Source organism: Anomaloglossus baeobatrachus, chromosome 6 (assembly GCF_048569485.1).
Source record: "Anomaloglossus baeobatrachus isolate aAnoBae1 chromosome 6, aAnoBae1.hap1, whole genome shotgun sequence".
Lineage (NCBI taxonomy): Eukaryota > Metazoa > Chordata > Amphibia > Anura > Aromobatidae > Anomaloglossus > Anomaloglossus baeobatrachus.
The window spans coordinates 366,440,693-366,462,096 of record NC_134358.1 but is presented as its reverse complement, the minus strand read 5'-3'; the positions used below and the strand labels follow the sequence as shown (position 1 = coordinate 366,462,096).

At 46.8% G+C, this 21,404-nt stretch overlaps 1 protein-coding gene across 1 annotated transcript in view; it reads right to left on the bottom strand.

Annotated features, from left to right (window-relative positions):
* Nucleotides 1–21,404, bottom strand: part of LOC142243927 (maternal DNA replication licensing factor mcm6) — a 470,818-nt gene that overhangs the window by 175,148 nt on the left and 274,266 nt on the right. The window contains exons 6-7 of the mRNA XM_075316119.1: nt 7,577–7,722; nt 7,272–7,422 (exon numbers count right to left, since the gene is read on the bottom strand). Of these exons, the coding sequence (XP_075172234.1) occupies nt 7,272–7,422; nt 7,577–7,722 (297 nt within the window). The remainder of the gene's footprint in view (nt 1–7,271; nt 7,423–7,576; nt 7,723–21,404) is intronic.

Below are 21,404 nucleotides of genomic sequence, written 5' to 3'. Positions count from 1 at the left end.
AAGACATTTTGGACTGAGACTGAGTTATTCTGGGACCTGTTGTTCTACACACCTGAGCCCCTGGGACCAGCCTCACTCACGGGAGGCCACACCATCCGACTGCAGACCCCATCACCCCCAGACGCTCATTAAACCTGCAGTGGCGGTCACCCATAACCCTGACCATAAACCGTGAGTGGCGTCACGATTATAATAAAACTGACATACCTGTTTGCCATATCCAGAAGAAGGTCCTGTGGCATCCCTTAAGCTGAATCGGTATCCCTGGGGCGACACATAAGCGCAAGCCCCAACCAAAGCGGAGTTTAAGTAGATTACCAGGAGCTCAGTGCCTTACTCTGGGGATAACAGAACCTGTGTTCAGACTGGATGTGGAGCCATTGTAGGGAAGGGGAACCCCATTACTGCACTGGTATGTTGGACTGGGTCACACTGGGCCTTTTGGGAGCAGAATTAATGAAGGCAACTCTGGAAGATTGACACATGTCTGATATTGCATGCTGAAACTGAAACTTACTGGAAGCGTTACGCCCGCTATCTCCTGCGTAGTGTTGCAAATAGAGATGAGCTAACTTGTTCAATTCACTTTTGTCAATTTCAAATTCGGTATGAGCATTTCCCTGTTCAGTTTGAGCTCAAGTACCCGAGCATTTTTGTGAAAAATCGGTAATGATCAGCTATGTTCAGTAACTGTTTGCGGTTTACAAAATGCTTTTCTAATAACATATGCTTTTGAATAGGATTGTGGTGCTGTATGATGAAGGGGGGGATGTATTTAATGATGAGAGGGGGTGGGGAAAGGCAAGAGAGGGGCACACTTTTTTTTCTTAAACTTGATTTGTGGGTGTTCCTGCAGCCAATCACAGTGCAGGAAACCACCATAAGGTTCAGACACAAGGACTTTGGCTGTTTAAGTCACATGTCGCTGTGCATACAAAATGTGAACATGCAGCGTAGGCATTTTGTGATTGCTAAAGCTTAGGGAAAGTGCTGCTACTGCTAGACAGTTAGCTTAGCCAGGGGTATAATCATAGGTCTTTGAGATAGACAGGAAAGCGATAGCGTAGAATAGGGACGTGCAGTGTAGGGGAAGGTGTGTGCCACAAAATCAGCATTCCATGATATTATTAGGGATTGCTACTTGTGAGTGACTGCTAAAAAGTTGCCAGTGAACAATATACTTAGGTATTGGTACTTTTTAGTGTCTGCTAAAAATTTGCCAGTGAACCATCTAACTAGGTATTGGTACTTCTGAGGGCCATCTTATTATTGCCATCTCAGCCAAGAAATACAGAATTTATCTTTTGTGTCAGGTGTCTGATAGGTGTGGGCATAAGGGTTGTGAAACAGCTGTTTCAAAAGGAAAGGGTATAACAAATAAGAGCAGTAAATCACAAGGTCATGGTAGAAGGGGGAACAGGTGGGGTCTTCCAGGTGTACATATGAGACATTCTAATGTTAGTTAAAGCTCTACTGAGCAAGCACTAGTGTACCGCCCCGGGGCTCGGCTGGCTGCCGAGCCGCTCGGATCCGTGCTCGTCGGTGGGTGGCTCGAGCTCCTCCCGCACCCGGTGGTCACGTCGCTCTGAAGGGATGCTGGCGCTATGTGAGGGGTGGTGTTCGGTGGGGAGGTTCACGGCCGGGGCCGCAGTTGTTTGGGGGGTTAAGTTCGTGACGCCACCCACGGTCTTGTGATGAATGTGGACACCACCGCTGCTGTTAACTAGGCTCCCGGGGACGGTGTTGTGCAGCCTGGTGTTGACCCCTCCGTGGGCAGGGTGTGACGGTCCTGGGGCCCGGTGGTTGCGAGGTGCGGGTGGGATGGTGCGGTGCGATGCGCTGCCCGAGGGCACTGTTGTACTCACTATTATAAATACACCAGAGTCTCTGGTAAACCAAAAGGATGGTGGTTGGTGCCCGCAGCCGGCTGCGCTTTGCCCCTTACTCAGGTTGGTGGTTTCTGCCTTTCTCCTGCCCCTCTGTAGTAGAATGCTGACTTCCTTTGCTTCAGCGACTGGAGTCCACTCTCTGGCTGTGGATGTCGGGGAGCCCGTTTGCCCACAGACGCTGGCCCGTGGGATCTCTATGCCTGGGCGGTGGCTTTCTATCCCCCTCGTTGGGCTGTTGCCTTCAGTCGGGACTTGAGTTGGAAAGAACCTAAGGTCCAGACTCCAATCAGTGAATTCGACTCGGTCCAGTGGCTTCTGGGCCTTGTACTGGGTCTGAGTACCCCTCCTGGTGCTCCGGTTTCCGTTTGATTCCCTGGTTCGGTACCGGCGGGCCACTACCCTGTCCCGGTCCCCAACGGTTCCACTGGCTGTCTTCCCGGCTCCTGCAGGTGGCCACCACCATCTGCCTCCTGGCCACAGGGTATCTGGGCTCCTACCCAGATCCCTGACAGACGTTACTCCTCTCTACTCCACTTCACCTCCTCTCCTTTTCACTTCCCTAACGGATCTCTCCACTCATCTGCTGTGTTTTTCCCGCCTCAGGCTATCTGAACTCCTCGGAGGGTATGGCCAACCACCTGGCTCCGCCCCCGGGTGTGAACGTCAAGACCTGAGAGGGGTGACTCAGGGTTTTTAGGTTGGCTGATGATACCTTTTTAGGGGCTGGTGTTTGTGCAGGGGGTCTACCTGTGATTACCTGGCTAGTCGAGGGCGTCACACTAGCTCATCTTTTCCCAAGAGTACTGAGAACAACTTCTGTTACTGGACGGGCTACTCCAGCCCATTTCTTTGGCAGCTGCTAATCGATTCAACATGTGCCAGAGTGGATGGCAAGCGCTGAATCAAGTGGCCTCTCCTCCTCTTCCTACACCTCAAAATCACGCACTGTTCATTCCTCAGTGGTGCCACCCCAATTACACTAGTTTACCCCCTCGTCACAACTCTCCAACTGACAAACTGATTAAGAGGAACTCACATTTGTGAGTCTGCAAAGCTATTCACACATTCTATCCCATGGGCATAAGAGGCCTGCTACAAAAAAATTCACAGACTGAAGAGGAGGAAAGCATGTGCACCAATGCCCAAAATCTTTGTCAGTTGGATCAGGGACCGGACAAAGTAGGGTCAGAGCAGGATCCAGACCCTTGTCAACAGATGTTAACCCCCAGGGTGAAGGTGATTATGATGAGACTCATATCTAAGACGCACATGCACTGTACTGTAATGTCGGGTTAGGAAGAGGAGGAGGATCACTGTCAGGGCAAGGATTGGGATAGCAGAGGATAACAAAGGGTTTCCGAAAGCTGATGGTCATTTCAGTCCACCAGTATTAGTTGCCCAGTCACAATTATTTCTCTAATAAAGCTGGGCCTGCACTATGCCAACATGTCGCAGAGTTTTTCAAAGAATAGGTAATCTCTCCCAGGGTGCATTTGATCACTGACACCTTGATGAGCAAGCATGGCCAGGGATGGTTTATCTCGCTGGTGGCTGTGGGGGCAGGCAAAAAAGGGGCTGCTTACCAAGTCTTAAAAACCCTGAGGCTTGCAGGACAAACCTCTGGATCTTTCTCCACCTCCACCCTCAACCTTTCGCCTAATGTAACACACGTTCCAACAGTGCAGAGAGAATTCACCCCACCTCTGTACTGAGCAGCAATGGCTCAATGCAATTAGGTAGTCCTGAAAGGAATATGCATTGGAGACCGCAGTAACACAGCTGCAGACAGAGTTTGATCAATGCCTGTCTCCAGTGAACCTGGAGACAGGGAAGGCCATGTGCAATAATGGTACAAACCTGGTAGTGGCCCTACGCCTGGACCACATCACACATGTACCTTGCATAGCTCATCTCCTCAATCTGGTTTTACAGCAATTTCTAGGCCACTATCCTGGCCTGGATGCACTGCTGCAGAAGACATGGTTGCTGTTTGTTTACATTTAAAAATGGAAATGCCACACATCCTGTGTGTTACATGGACCATACCTCACTGCTGTGCAGAGACACTATGGAGAAATGGGGGGATGGGGGGGCAATTGATGCCACTATACTGCTGTCTGCCTGAAATGTTTTTAAATATTAATGCTCGAAGATGGGTCTCCAAGTTGTGTCTTGTCTGTAATGGCAGGGGTATGAGCACCAGCCCTATACCATCCACCTCAATATTTCTTATGTCAATAGTGCATGCAGCTAATGGCAACACCAAAACAGTGGGGCTGCACTGTAAAAGATATATTTTTGCTCTTTTGGAACCTTTTTGAACCCCCTAAAAGGGGTTTCCTCTGCCTTAGGTTTGGTCTCACATTGAATCCAATGGGGTTCGAATATGTACAACAGATCATTCGACAAACATTTGGAAGTTCATCAAAGATTGGTGTGATGGTGTGATATTGTGGGTTACGTACCATTTTGTGTAGGTTCATGTTTTGGGCGTGGTGGTCTGTCTATTCGATATATTGTTTGTCCTGTTAAGTCAGGTTCTATCCCCTTGAAGTGCTTCTGTCCCTAGGTCTGGGGGAGGGGCCTGGGATCCACCTAAACTCTGTTTACCTGTGGGATTAGTCATTCTGGGTGAGACTGATAAGAGAAGAACATTGAACCTCTAAGGGAGACGCTGAGGCTGCGGCCAGTACCCCAGAGAGACTGTGAGAAACTCAGATTTCCCTGGAGAAGGACTTCTGGAGGATTGTGAATGAACTCCGGGACATTTATGCCATTTTTGGACTATTTTTACCCTCCGTGTGATGGATTATTTGATGGTCATTCTGTATTGCATGGAAAAAATATGCTTTGGATTGTTCATCCATCTCTCACTCTGTTAATGGTGTAATATCGGAGACGGACCCCGTCCCAATAGGCGACCCGAACTTTGAAAGGTTCGCTCATCTCTAGTTGTAACTAAAGAAGTGTTGAACCTGTCTACTAAATATCCTTTGTAGGAAAAGGTACTGTTTGTCTCAGATTATTTGTGGGTTCTAGCCAGTCGATAACAGTGACAGCATGCTTCATTTACCTTCACATAGTCCACACTACTGAAGTTTACACACTCAGCCAGGACCTTGTCTTGTATTAGAGTGCCAGGACATCCAAAGCCCCTCGCCTTTGACACCACCACCCCAAGCCCTCATACACAAAAGATGTAATGAATAGGATGAATGAGTGGGCGAGAGGACACAAGAAAGTGAATTTGATTTAAGTGATGGGAGAGGGGACATAGCACAAGGATTTTGGAGGGGGGTAGGGGGTAGTCACAGTGACCAATTTATATAAGTGGCCATCTATAGATAAAAAGGGGCAGAGTGCTAACTTATTAATTTATATTTTTTTTTGGGAGCCAAAATGCTCCAAATCCACCTCAAATATTTAAAACTTCTTCTGGTAATGCATTAATGTACTGATGATGCTTCCAGTGATCTATTCATGTAAGTATCCCTTCACATTTTTTTGCAGCCCTTGTGATTGGTTCAGTATGGCATTGTGGACCTTGGATCAAAAAAATGTTGCGTACCCCTGCATTAAACAGTACATAGCAGGGGCACCCTTATAAGATCTCAGCATAGGAACACTTTAAATTTAAAACTCATCCAATTGGGGAAATTATTAATCTAAGATTTACTGAGTAAATTAACTTAAATACTAACTTTGTTTATGGGAAAAAGCTCTGGTGTAATACATATTTGTATTCAAGGGACCAGTGTGGGACAATTTTTATTCTGAAGGCAAATGTGTGTGTATATATATATATATATATTCAGAGCCGTGGTGATCAGTGTGGTAAAAGGTCTTGGCTGGAATCCATCAGCATGAAGGTTTCACCAGTTGAAACAGAAGAAAATGACTAATCGAATGAAACGTCTCTACTAAGTTGCTGAATGTAAATATTTATCCATTCTCTACACTGGAGATCAAAATTAGAGAATAATATATGATCTCTGTTTTTTTCAGAAATGTAATCCGCAGTGATCAATTTGTGAAGGTTTTTTGTAAGGGGTACACCATGCCACTAGAGAAGTGTTTTACAAGAGATCCAAAGTTTAATCAACATAAAACCTTTATTTTGCCCAAATCGTGATGATCATAATTAGAGAACAGGAATGACTGTAGCAAGAGAAAGATTATATCTCTGTGCTACAGTCATTGTTGTTCTCCAATTATGAGAATGATTATAACTCAATTTTCTGAAGGTAACAACAGTCAACAATCAGTAGGAAGTGTACAGGACTTTGATTTCAGCACATCTGCGGCCACAGGACATCACTAGTCTCACACACTGCTCTGGTGTGATTTTGGTCCACTCATCTTCCAGTCTCTTCCACAGTTCTTTGACTGTTGTGGGTTTCTTGTCCATAACTTTGTCACCAAGGATTTTCCAGAGGTTTTTTATTGGGTTTAGATCAGGACTCTGGGCTGGCCATTTCATTGTTTTAATGTTTTCTGTTTCAAGGAACAGCATTACCCGTTTTGCTGTGTGACTGTGTGGGGCCTTGTCCTGCATGAATATTGATGACTGATTGAGTGATAAACACAAGTAAGGAACCACGTGTTGATGAAGAAGGTTCTGATACACACTAGCATTCAACTCTGCCATGTAGCTGCATGAGAGGTCCAACTCCTGCTGCAATAAACATTCCTCAGACACCTTTCACTAACTTTTTAACACACTTTGGGTTCAGTCTTTCCCCAGTTTGTCGACGAACATAATATTTCCCCCAGACCCAAATAAATTAAACTTGTTTTCATCACTAAAATGAACTGTGGCCACTTCTCCGCTGTTGACACAACATGCTTCTCACCAAAGGTCAAGCCTTTTGATTCTTTCTGCTAAAGAGGTTTGGTCAGTGCATAATGAACTTTTAGTCCAAATGCTCTTAAATGTCTTGATACTGTATGACGAAACAGATCTTTACTCTGTTCAGTGTTGAACTGGAGAGCAATTCCAGCTGCAGTGTTGAAATGGAGATTCTCCACATTATCCTGTCCTCTCTAGTACAAAATGGCGTTGTGGGACCAAAGCGGCTCTGAAAAACGATAAAGCTGCTGGAAAGGGAGTATATGACAGGGGCAAGGGACTAACATTTAACATTTATTGTGCCACTCCAGAGCTAGGAAAATAAAAAACAAGAAACTGAAAAAAGACAAAAACCAGTGGAGTGGTGCTTTTCAGAGTATTTTTAACTCCCAATGATTTCAAGCAATGTACAGTACATGAGAATGGGAATCTCTCAAAGCTCCTGGTAGCCTACAATTATTCTGTTAAAACGGACAATCATTAAACCACTGATTCAATCTATGTAAAAGAGGCATTCGCCATCAAGAACGTACCATGTATTGTAGGAAACAGGCTCGTGCATAAGTTATAGTACAAATTTTTATCTTGACTCATTTCAAATACTTTTTCCCATTCTTGAACAGTCATTTGATTTTTTATACTTTCTGCGGTTTGGTCTTCCTCTCTCAAATCTTTACCCCCAAACTGTAAAAAAAATAAAAACAAAAAGAACGAGAACAACAATGACAATACACACACACACACACACACACACACACACACACACACACACAGGCAATCAGAGCACTGTGTGCAAAAAAGTTTAAAATGGTCACATTCTGTGGCCTTAACTACTTACATGAGGGTTTGTGGCCCCCACATGACATGCTAAAAAGGCCAGTCTGTAAGACAAGTCTCTGACTCCCAAGGCTTTTAGACCCTGAACGCCTTCAGCATTAAATCCTTCACCACCTGTGACTTTGGCTCCAGTTTCCATTCGGGCATCTACAAGCAGAAAAAAAATAAATAAATAAATTGTATATATATTGTGAGACAGGGAATATAGCTCAGCTGGGATCTTTGCTTTGGTCCAAGCAAGTGGCTATGGATTCACAGATGACAGCGGCAGACTGGCATTTTCCACACAGATACGGCCACTGCCGTGTTTATTGTGTACACTTATCCCTCAGTGTTACACATGCAAAAAACAGGAAAATAAAGGTCTAAGGCCGTCTGGCCACTAACTAACAACAGAATGCTAACTACAAAATAAACCTATGTAACAAACAAAACAGTATTCTCTTACTGTGTGGGTTCCTCAGCACAGCCAGTGGAGGTATTGAGTCTCAGCAGCAGCAGCCATGAGCCTGTACCTCTCCTCAGCAGGCTCCTTTCACTGAATGCCTCCTGATTATTTCAGCTGATCAAGTGAGGGATCAAAACCTGGATTGAATGTAAAGAAGGGAGCAACCAGTCCCACTGCCATTCCTACTGATTACTCCAGGAAAAACCGAGCCCAAAATTACACTGAAATAAACAGGCTTCAGTGACTAACTTATTGCTGAGCTAGATATAACTTTCTCAGCTTTTCCCAGACCATTTGCATGGACTGACTGCTCCACAGTCAGTACATGCAGGTATATGAAATGAACCGAGGGGAAACATACCTGTTCTCTCGTACTTCTCCCCTCGGCATCTCACAACATATATATATATATATATATATATATATATATATATATATATATATATATATATCCATCCATCCAAGGGGGAAAGAGAGTCGCACTCCTAGATGATCCCCGTATCACTCCGTCTTTATTTCAGAAGAAACATGAAGTTACAGGCAGTGGGGAGGGTGAGATAAGCCATACAACGCCGGACGATGGCGTGCCGTTTCACTAGGACTTAGCTTCCACGGGTCCAGTTCAAACTGCTATGCAGCACCGCCCTTTTAACACAAATGGTGCGGGTACTGCATTAGCAGAGTGATTTAAAATGCAAATTCAAGTATACAATTAGTTACCGCAGAAAACAGGTGAATACTTTCAGGGGTATTGACATATAACAGTCTAACACGCATATCTCTTTAAATAAAAATATATCAAAAGGGTAAACGAGTTCACTATCCTTTCAAGAGTAAGACAGAATCTGATCATACATTATAGCAAGCACATTTCTCAAGATACTATAATCTAATAGGTAAATTTTCTTTTCAGAAGTATAATATATAACAATATAAGGGTAAGTTCACACAGTGCGTTTTTCGCGGCGTTTTTGCGCAGTTTTCGGGTGCGTTTTTGCTCAGAAAACTGCATGACTTTGCTTCCCCAGCAAAGTCTGAGTTTTCATTTTTGCTGTCTGCACACAGCGTTTTTTTTCAGCTGCGTTTTTGTGGTGCCACAAAAACGCAGCATGTCAATTATTCCCGCGTTTTTCACTGCGCTTTTCATCCATTGAGTGCAATGGGATGTTGAAAGACGCAATGAGAAACGCAAATAGCTGCGTTTTGGTGCGTTTCTAAGACCAAAAACGCAGCTATAAACGCAGGAGGTGGATAGTAAAGTGACGTGTACAGGAAGAGGATTCCTTCTGTCAGTAAACACAGAAGCGTGAATCCTCCCGGTACCGTCACCGCCGCTTCCACCTCCCGTCCTGGGCATGTATGCTACCGTGCGGCGCCATGTACAGGCAGGAGGTGGAAGCGGCTGCGAAAACAAAAGTGAACAGTAGAAAAAAAAAAAAAAAAAGTTATACTCACCTGTCTGCAGACTCCCGGTGCCATGCCCGCTCCCATCTCCTCTCACGGTATCGCCGCTCCAGCTGTGTGCAGACGGCCGGGACATCTCCGATAGATGCAGGACCTGGCGATGGATCACCTGATGCAGTCACCTGACGCATCAGGTGATCGTAAGTCTCGGGGTGATGCCAGCGGCCGGCCGGCTTCACCTATCAGCGGATGCGTCAGGAGACTTCATCCCTGATTACCGGCATTTGCTGCAGCGATCGGACGGGATCAGGCTGCGCTGCAGGAGCTGCCGGTAATCAGCACATAAGTATTTTTTTTTTTCTTTTTTTTTTTTGCACCGATGCATCAGCTGATTGTATAATCGGCTTTTATACAATCAGCTGATGTGTGATGTGATTCAGCCCCTAGAACCTGACACATCATCTGATCGCTTTGCCTTCCAGCAAAACGATCAGATGATATTGGATCCGGATTGGACGGCGCGGGACCCTTGATCCAGGATTACTGCGGATGGGGGTTCTTTATTTCAATAAAGATGGAGTCACTAATTGTGTTGTGTTTTATTTCTAATAAAAATATTTTTCTGTGTGTTGTGTTTTTTTTTTATCTTTACAAGAAATTCATGGTGGCCATGTCTAATATTGGCGTGACACCATGAATTTCGGGCTTAGGGCCAGCTATACAGCTAGCCCTAACCCCATTATTACCCAGCGAGCCACCCGGCATCAGGGCAGCTGGAAGAGATGGATACAGCGCCAGAAGATGGCACTTCTATGAAAGCGCCATTTTCTGGGGTGGCTGCGGGACTGCAATTCACAGCGGGAGTGCCCAGAAAGCATGGGCACCCTGCACTGTGGATTCCAATCCCCAGCTGCCTAGTTGTACCCGGCTGGACTCAAAAATTGGGCGAAGCTCACGTCATTTTTTTTTAAAAATTATTTCATGAAATTCATGAAATAATTAAAAAAAAGGGCTTCCCTATATTTTTGGATCCCAGCCGGGTACAAATAGGCAGCTGGGGGTTGGGGGCAGCCCGTACCTGCCTGCTGTACCCGGCTAGCATACAAAAATATGGCGAAGCCCACGTCATTTTTTTTGTTTGGGGGGGGCAAAGAAATCCTGCATACAGTCCTGGAAGGAGGATGCTAAGCCTTGTAGTTCGACAGCTGCTGTCTGCTCTCATGCATACACTATTGGATGGAGGATGCTGAGCCTTGTAGGTCTGCTCCCCCTGACTCTCCCTCAAGCATACAGTCCTGGATGGAGAATGCTGAGCCTTGTAGTTCTGCAGCTGCTGTCTGCTCTCCTGCATACACTATTGGATGGGGCATGCTGAGCCTTGTAGTTCTGCAGCTGTCTGCTCTCCTGCATACACTAATGGAGAATGAAGAACACATTGAAGAAGGAAATGACATCAGACCTTTTTTTTTTTTGTTCACTGATAAAAAACGCATAAAGACGCAGTGAGCAAAAACGCAGCAAAACGCAGCAAAAAAACGTGGCAAAACCCGTGCGTTTTGCCGTGTTTTTTTGACGCGGGTGCGTTTTTGTTCGTTTTTTGCCGCAAAAAACGCAGCGTCAAAAAAACGCAGTGTGTGAACCTAGCCTAAAACAGAAGCTGTTTATCAAAGTCATGATCAGATAGTGCCATTAATAGAAGGGTATCGCAGTCAATGTGTCGCATAATCAGCATATCAAGTAAAAGGAGAGTATTTAAAGAAAGACCGATAAATCGTTCCTGTCATTCAGACCTAGCGGTCCCATTGCGTTTAAATCTAAGATCAATCTGGATTCTTTTTGCAATAGCATGCGGTGCGTATCACCACCTCTGCTGCTGGGGTTAACCTTAAACAGGCCAGCAAAGGACAGTAAATTAGAGTTACTATTATGGCACTCCTGCATATGTTTAATAAGTCTTGCTGAACCTACCCCTGATGTTATAGATTTACAGTGTTCCCTAAAACGAACATAAAGGGGCTGAGTCGTTTTTCCGATGTAATAATGGTTACAAGGGCAGAATATTGCATACACTATATAGGTGGACTTGCATGATATAAAATCATTAACCCTAAGGTACTCACACCCCACTTTTACAACATCTCCCGTTTTATGTGCAGAACAAAAAGGGACAGTTCCCACATCTAAAATTACCCTTAATCTTTTTCCTATCTAACCACGTCTTTTTCTTTACGGGCATAAATCTATTTTTTACTAGGAGGTCACCTAAATTATGGCATCTTCTGTAAGATACCAAGGGACCCTCCTTAACAAGATCTCTAAGATCCTTGTCATTCTTTAACAGGTCCCAGTGTTTTTTTATGCTGGATCTCACGATATCAAACATAGAATTGTATTTAAAATTAAAGGCGCATCTATCCCCGGTGGCATCATTCGGCATTACCCCTGGTATTTTTTTAGAAGTTTTTTTGCGAGATCTGGCATGACCAGTGTTCGCAGTTGCGGTCCTATCTAATGTGGCTTCTATGATCCTAGAAGGGTAACCTCGTTCAAGTAAGCGTGCCTTCAAATCAGAGGCTTGTTCTTCAAATTTCAAAGAATCATTGTTAATGCATTTTAAACGCAAGAACTGACTGTATGGTAGAGAAGTCCTGGTATGGGAAGGATGAGCGCTACTGAAATGCAGCAGATTGTTAACGGCTGTAGGTTTCCTATGGACCTCCCTAAGGATAGTCCCATCATTCACAGTCAGTTTGACGTCCAGGAAAATGAGTTCCTGGCCGCCAAACTGACTAGTGAATAGCATATTAAAAATATTGGTGGTATTTAAATAAGTAACAAAATGCTCAAACTCTTGTTTAGTGCCATCCCATACCAGAAATACATCATCCACATATCTTGCGTACATCTTTATATGTTTAAGGAACGGGTTACCAAATCCGTAGATCAGTTCATCCTCTAAAGCCGCTAGATAGATAGAGATTTGCAAAAACGCAAGCTGCGGGGGTACCCATTGCAGTACCCCCGCATTGCAAATACCATTGCTCTCCAAAGGTAAAGGCATTATGACTGAGTACAAAGTCAAATGCCTCTGCCACAAATGCCACCAGGGAAGGATCCTGCCCAAATTTCATCAGGACTTTTTTGACAGTCTGCACACCCAGATCTTGAGGGATCCGGGTGTACAGACTCTCAATGTCCAGCGAGACCAGCTGGAACCCGTCCTGCCATTGGAATTCATTCAGCATATCCATGAAATTACCCGTATCTCTTATGTAGGAGGGAATCATTTTAGACACAGGCTTCAGCAACCACTCGAGGTATTGGTAAAGGGGTTCAGTTACGGATCCTATGCCCGAGACTATGGGGCGGCCGGGGGGGGGAAGACAAGCCTTTGTGTATTTTAGGTAAATAATACCAATGTGCTTTTTGTGGAAAAACAGGTAATAGCTTTTCAGCAGTACTCTTTGTTAAGATATTATTATTCACCCATTTAAATAGGAAGCTTCTTAATTGCTTCACATATGTCCAAGTAGGATCATTGGGTAATTTCCTATACACATTGGCATTATTTAGCTGTCTTTCAGACTCTGCTTGATAGGCTTTTTTGGTCAGCAGAACTACCGCACCCCCCTTGTCAGCCTTCTAATTATTATGTCCCGATTGTTCTGCAAAAGCCTGAGGGCTTTAGACTCGTTCTCAGACAGATTTTTTACAGGTGGTATATACCTAAGGGCTTCCAGGTCTCTCATTACTAGTTCCTGGAATAAGTCCACACTATTACCTGGGGTCAATGGAGGGAAAAACGTAGATTTTAGACCTTTTTTAAAAGGGGTAGGTACAGTATAGTCAGGATTAATTCCTCCTGCTGAATCGGTCGAGGTAGTACCTGAGCTATCTAAACTGAGGAGTAAACGTACATCCTCTTCCAAAGAGGGTGTGCTCCCCTGGCCTCCAAAAAAGCCAAGGGGGCAAACCCTACATTGCTGCTCACCTATCAGTCCTGACTGAATGCTTTTTTTTAATTTTAAATACAATTCTATGTTTGATATCGTGAGATCCAGCATAAAAAAAACACTGGCACCTGTTAAAGAATGACAAGGATCTTAGAGATCTTGTTAAGGAGGGTCCCTTGGTATCTTACAGAAGATGCCATAATTTAGGTGACCTCCTAGTAAAAAATAGATTTATGCCCGTAAAGGAAAAGACGTGGTTAGATAGGAAAAAGATTAAGGGTAATTCTAGATGTGGGAACTGTCCCTTTTGTTCTGCACATAAAACGGGAGATGTTGTAAAAGTGGGGTGTCAGTACCTTAGGGTTAATGATTTTATATCATGCAAGTCCACCTATATAGTGTATGCAATATTCTGCCCTTGTAACCATTATTACATCGGAAAAACGATTCGGCCCCTTTATGTTCGTTTTAGGGAACACTGTAAATCTATAACATCAGGGGTAGGTTCAGCAAGATTTATTAAACATATGCAGGAGTGCCATAATAGTAACTCTAATTTACTGTCCTTTGCTGGCCTGTTTAAGGTTAACCCCAGCAGCAGAGGTGGTGATACGCACCGCATGCTATTGCAAAAAGAATCCAGATTGATCTTAGATTTAAACGCAATGGGACCGCTAGGTCTGAATGACAGGAACGATTTATCTGTCTTTCTTTAAAGGGACTGTATCGTCTAATTTTTTTTTTTGTAGGCCAAATCAGCTACCAATATTATAATTGTGTAACAACTATTTTCTTAATGTATTTCAACTTTTAAATATGTAAAATAAAACTTTTATATTAAAAATACGTATAATTGCCAGTAGGGGGAGCATCTTCCTGTGTACACATCAAAAAGCTATAGTAATCCTTAGTAGAATTACGATAGCTGCAAATTTCGGCAGTCACTAGATGACATGCCTATTCTCCTCCCCTTTTGGGTGTTACACTGCACCCAAAAGGGGAGGAGGTGTATTTCATAGTAATGTGTCGCCATTTTCTGGGTGACTGTATATGAATTATACAGCTCCACCCGGAAGTAAAGAGGAAACACATTTATACATATATACAGACTGCAGCCATCAGTCTCCCGTGCGCCGCAGGCCCGCTCCCGCGCGGTCGGAAGGCCCGCTCCCGCGCGGGAGATGTAGCAGCTGGAAATCAAGTGAACTGTAGAAAAAAATAAAAAAGACATACCTCACCTGTCTGCAGACTCCCGGTGCCATGCCCGCTCCCAGCTACTCTTACGGTACCGCCGCTGTGGCTGTGTGCCGGCTCCAAGGCTCGTCCGATGGATGCAGGACCTGGCGGAGGATCACCTGATGCAGTCACCTGACATATCAGCTGATCGCAGGTCGCGCGGTGATGCCAGCTTTTTACCGCCCGGCTATCAGCTGATGCCGTCAGGAGACTATCAGCTGATCACCGGCAGCTCCTGCAGCGATCGGACAGGAGCCAGCATGTAAGTGTGTAGGGGTTTTTTTTTTTTTTCTCCACTGATGCATCAGCTGATTGTATAAACAGCTTTTATACAATCAGCTGATGTGTGATGTGATTCACATCCTTGATCCTGACACATCATCTGATCGGTATGCCTTCCAGCCAACCGATCAGATGATATTGGATGGCGCGGGACCCTTGACCCAGGATTACTGCGGAGGGGGGTTCTTTATTTCAATAAAGATGGAGTCACTAATTGTGTTGTGTTTTATTTCTAATAAAAATATTTTTCTGTGTGTTGTGTTCTATTTCATCTTTACTAGAAATTCATGGTGGCCATTTCTAATATTGGCGTAACACCATGAATTTCGGGCTTAGGGTCAGTTGATAATACACAGCTAGCCCTAACCCCATTATTACCCAGGGAGCCACCCGGCATCAGGGCAGCTGGAGAGTTGGATACAGCGCCAGAAGATGGGGCTTCTATGAAAGCGCCATTTTCTGGGGTGGCTGCGGACTGCAATACGCAGCCTGGGTGCCCAGAAAGCTTGGGTACTCTGCACTGCATATTCCAATCCCCAGCTGCCTAATTGTACCTGGCTGGACTCAAAAATTGGGCGAAGCCCACGTCATTTTTTTATTTTAATTATTTCATGAAAGTCATGAAATAATTTAAAAAAAGGGCTTCGCTATATTTTTGGTTCACAACCAAGTACAAATAGGCAGCTAGGGGTTGGTGGCAGCCCGTACCTGCCTGCTGTACCTGGCTAGCATACAAAAATATGGCGAAGCCCACGTCATTTTTTTGGGGGGGGGGCAAAAAACTACTGCATACAGTCCTGGATGGAGGATGCTGAGCCTTGTAGTTCTACAGCTGCTGTCTGTTCTCCTGCATACACTATTGGATGGAGTATGCTGAGCCTTGTATTTCTGCAGCTGTCTGCTCTCCTGCATACACTAGTGGAGAATGAAGAACATATTGAAGAAGGAAATGTCAGACCTTTTATCTTTTTTTATTTTTTAAACAATCTTCAATGGCATTGTTCAATGATAAAAACGCAGCAAAAAAACGCGGTAAAAAATCATGCGTTGTTGCCGCATTTTTTTGCAACAGGTGCTTTTTTGTACATTTGTATGGTGTCTCAGTAGTTGGCACAGTACGGTGGCTCAGTAGTTGGCACAGTACGGTGGCTCAGTAGTTGGCACAGTACGGTGGCTCTGTAGATAACACTGTACGGTGGCTCAGTAGTTAGCACTGTACTGTGGCTCTGTAGATGGCACTGTACGGTGGCTCAGTAGTTGGCACAGTACGATGGCTTAGTAGTTGGCACTGTACGGTGGCTCAGTAGTTGTCTCTCTAGTTGGCACAGTACGGTGGCTCTGTAGATGGCACTGTACCGTGGCTCAGTAGTTGGCACTGTACCATGGCTCAGTAGTTGGCACTGTACCGTGCCTCAGTAGTTGGCACTTTATGGTGGCTCAGTAGTTGTCTCTCTAGTTGGCACAGTACGGTGGCTCAGTAGTTGGCACTGTATGGTGGCTCAGTAGTTGGCACAGTACGGTGGCTCAGTAGTTGTCTCACAGGAGAGGATTAGATACACAGCATCACACAGGGGAGGAATAGATACATGGCTCAGCACACAGTATCACACAGATGATTAGATACACGGCTCAGCAGACAGTATCACAGGAGAGGATTAGATACACAGCATCACACAGGGGAGGAATAGATACATGGCTCAGCACACAGTATCACACAGGAGAGGATTAGATACACAGCTCAGCACACAGTATCACACAGGAGAGGATTAGATACACAGCTCAGTACACAGTATCACACAGGGGAGGAATAGTTACACGGCTCAGCACACAGTATCACACAGGAGAGGATTAGATACACAGCTCAGCACACAGTATCACACAGATGATTAGATACACGGCTCAGCAGACAGTATCACAGGAGAGGATTAAATACACAGCTCAGCACACAGTATCACACAGGAGAGGATTAGATACACAGCTCAGCAGACACTATCACACAGGAGAGGATTATATACACAGCTCAGCACACTATCACACAGGAGAGGATTAGATACACAGCTCAGCACACAGTATCACACAGGAGAGGATTAGATACACAGCTCAGCACACAGTATCACACAGGGGAGGATTAGATACACAGCTCAGCAGACAGTATCACACAGGGGAGGATTAGATACACAGCTCAGCAGACAGTATCACACAGGAGAGGATTAGATACACAGCTCAGCACACAGTATCAAACAGGAGAGGATTAGATACACAGCTCAGCAGACAGTATCACACAGGGGAGGATTAGATACACAGCTCAGCACACAGTATCACACAGGGGAGGATTAGATACACAGCTCAGCACACAGTATCACACAGGGGAGGATTAGATACACAGCTCAGCAGACCGTATCACCAGTACACACAGGGTAGCAAGCGGAAGGGTTGACACACACACACACACACACACACACACACACGAACGTGGACGGGGCTGAGGACAGCTGGAGGAGGGAGGGGGTTTCATTACAGACGGTAACGGCAGGGGGCTGGTGAGAGCACAGGGAGGACAAACACACCGGCGACCGCCAGAACGGGGCTGGGGACAGCGGAGGGACGTGATTTAATAACACGGTAACGGCAGGGAGCTGGTGAGAGCAGAGGGAGCACACACACACCGGCGGCCGCCAGAACGGGGCTGGGGACAGCGGAGGGACGTGATTTAATAACACGGTAATGGCAGGGGGCTGGTGAGAGCAGAGGGAGGACACACACACCGGCGGCCGCCAGAACGGGGCTGGGGACAGCAGAGGGACGTGATTTAATAACAGACGGTAACGGCAGGGGGCGGGGGCTGGTGAGAACAGAGGGAGGGAGGGTTGTGTGATCGGTAGCGGGGGGAGTGGAGGCGTCCCGGACTTACATCCCGGCGGTTGACAGGTGTAAAGTGGCGCAAAGAGCGTGGATTGAATCTCCACAAAAATGGCGCTGAAATCTGCCCTTTGCTGTGATATGGACAGCCCAGGGGGCGCGTACAGATCACAGCACACACCCACTGTAACATTAAACATAGGGTCGGATGACGACCACTATTCTCTATGCACAGGGGCTGCCGTAAAGGTGCGTGTAACTGTCGTTACTCACACAGCAAATCCAACATGGCCCCCGTGCATAAAGTAAAATTAGAATTACATAAAAACTAAATAAGCTACGAATTTCATTTTGAATTAGAAATACTTCATTTCAGAATCACTTATTTTAATAAAAAAATAAAAAATAAAATGCGATACAGTCCCTTTAAATACCCTCCTTTTATTTGATATGCTGATTATGCGACACATTGACTGCGGTACCCTTCTATTAATGGCACTATCTGATCATGACTTTGATAAACAGCTTCTGTTTTATATTGTTATATACTATACTTCTGAAAAGAAAATTTACATATTAGATTATAGTATCTTGAGAAATGTGCTTGCTATAATGCATGATCAGATTCTATCTGAGGGTATGTGCGCACGTGTGCGTATTATATGCAGTTACGCTGCATTCTGCACCGCAGCGTAACTGCATGCGTCCTGCGTCCCCCGCACAATCTATGGAGATTGTGCAGGAGCCATGCGCATGTGGCATGTTAGAATGCAGCGATTCGGCTGCTTGCCGAATCGCTGCGTTCTAAGAAGTGACATGTCACTTCTTTCGTGCGGTTTGCATGCTGTCTATAGGGAGAGGCAGCATGCAGAGCACACGTTCTCTGCCGGCACCATGCGCTTCAGAACGGAGCTTTTCAGCTGCGCTCTGAAGCGCACATTTTCGGTGCGGTGCAGAGCGCACACGTGCGCACATAGCCTTATTCTTGAAAGGATAGTGAACTCGTTTACCCTTTGATATATTTTTATTTAAAGAGATATGCGTGTTAGACTGTTATATGTCAATACCCCTGAAAGTATTCACCTGTTTTCTGCGGTAACTAATTGTATACTTGCATTTGCATTTTAAATCACTCTGCTAATGCAGTACCCGCACCATTTGTGTTAAAAGGGCGGTGCTGCATAGCAGTTTGAACTGGACCCGTGGAAGCTAAGTCCTAGTGAAACGGCACGCCGTCGTCTGGCGTTGTATGGCTTGTCTCACCCTCCCCACTGCCTGTACCTTCATGTTTCTTCTGAAATAAAGACGGAGTGATACGGTGATCATCTGGGAGTGCGACTCTCTTTCTCCCTTGGATTAATTGTGGCTTACACCATGAGTCTGCACCAGGATCCCCTCCATGGCTTATTGGGGCTTAAACAGCTGAACACACAGCAATACGCGGAGTAGGCGGTGCACCGGGACTCTTACTTCTACTATATAAAAATATATATATATATATAATTGCCTTATTCTGTCTGTCTGTCTGTCTGTCTGTCTGTCTATCTATCTGTCTGTCTGTCTTGCTCCAAAATTGTGTCCTTACAGTGACAACCGTTGGATTGGCCGCTGGGCTCGGCCTGGCCCCGCCCCTCCACATGGATTGGCCGCTCGGCTCGGCCCTGCCCCCGCATGTATTAACAGTTTGGCCAGGCCCGCCCCCCGCACGCGATGCCCGCTAGGCCACGCCCCCTGCACGCGATGCCTGCTGGCCCCGCCTCCCCGCATGGATTAACCGTTTGGCCAGGCCCGCCCTCCGCACGCGATGCCCGCTAGGCCACGTCCCCCGCTAGGCCACGTCCCCCCGCAAACGATGCCCGCTAGGCCACGCCCCCCGCACGTGATACCCGCTAGGCCACGCCCCCACATGTGATGCCCGCTAGGCCATGCCCCCACACGCGATGCCCGCTAGGCCACGCCCCCAACACACGTTGGGCACCTGTCCACCACCCCCCAGGACTACTCCTCCCTCCTCCCATTATACTCCTCTTTCCCCAGGAATACTCCTCCCATTATACTCTTCCTATTATACTCCTCTCTGAGGGGTTCGCAGTGTGGGGGATGGAGCACTATGGGGGGGCTGCAGCGTGGGGGATGGAGCACAATGGGGGGGTGCCCAGAATGGGGGGATGAAACACGATGGGGGGTGCGCAGCATGGGGGATGGAGCACGATGGGGGGTGCGCAGCATGGGGGATGGAGCACGATGGGGGGTGCGCAGCATGGGGGATGAAGCACGATGGGGGGTGCGCAGCATGGGGGATGGAGCACGATGGGGGGTGCGCAGCATGGGGGATGGAGCACGATGGGGAGTGCGCCGCATATAGGATGGAGCACGATGGGGGGTGCGCCGCATGGGGGATGGAGCACGATGGGGGGTGCACACCTCCCCCCAAATCACACACACACACCACCACGCACGCACCGCACAACAACTGGGAACCACAAACACCGCCCTACACAGACACCCACACACACAGACAACGCCGCACACACACAACACCCAATCACCGCGGCACACTCAAATATACGCACATACCGCACAACACACACACTGCACAAAACATACCTCCCCCAAAACACACACACGCACTCCACACCCACACAAACTGCACAAACACACACAGCACCACACACACACAACGCTACAGACACACAGCGCTCCACAAACAACGCAACACACAAACAACACCACTCTCACCCCCCGCCACACCCAGACAACACCCAGAACATTTAGAGCGCACTACACAAACACTTGGCAACTACACACAACATCTATATATATAACAAAAATCATACATTAACTACACAATACGTAAATTCTAGAATACCCGATGCGTAGAATTGGGCCACCTTCTAGTATATATATATAATTGCCTTATTCTGTCTGTCTGTCTGTCTTGCTCCAAAATTGTGTCACCATGACAGTGTCGTTAGAGTGACAACTGTCGGATTGGCCGCTTGGCTCGGCCTGGCCCCGCCCCCCCCACGGATTGGCGACTTGCCTCAGCCTGGCCCCGCCCCCCCGCATGGATTAGCCGCTCGCCCCGGCCCTCCGCACGCATCGCCCGCTCCAGCGTACAACGGCTCCCAGTACACATGTGCAGGGAGCCGGCATACGCTGATGCCTCGCCCGCTCAGCCCCGCTCCAGCGTACACCGGCTCCCAGTACACATGTGCAGGGAGCCGGCATACGCTGACGCCTCGCCTGCTCGCCCCGCCACACGTTGGCACGCTCGGCCCCGCCCCCGGCGGACATAACCTTGCGATGCTGGGATCGTGACCGAGCCGGTGTACGCTGGTAACCATGATACACATCGCATAAGTATAGGAAGCGCTTCCCTTAGTTACCCGATGTGTATCATGGTTACCAGCGTACACCGGCTCCCGGTACACATGTGCAGGGAGCCGGCATACGCCGACGCATCGACCACTTAGCCCCGCCCCCGGCACACGTTGCCACGCTCGGACCCGCCCCCGGCGGCCCCAGCATGGGGGATGGAGCACGATGGGGGGTGTGCAGCATGGAGGATGGAGCACGATGGGGGGTGTTCAGCATGGAGGATGGAGCACGATGGGGGGTACGCAGCATGGGAAATGTAGCACGAT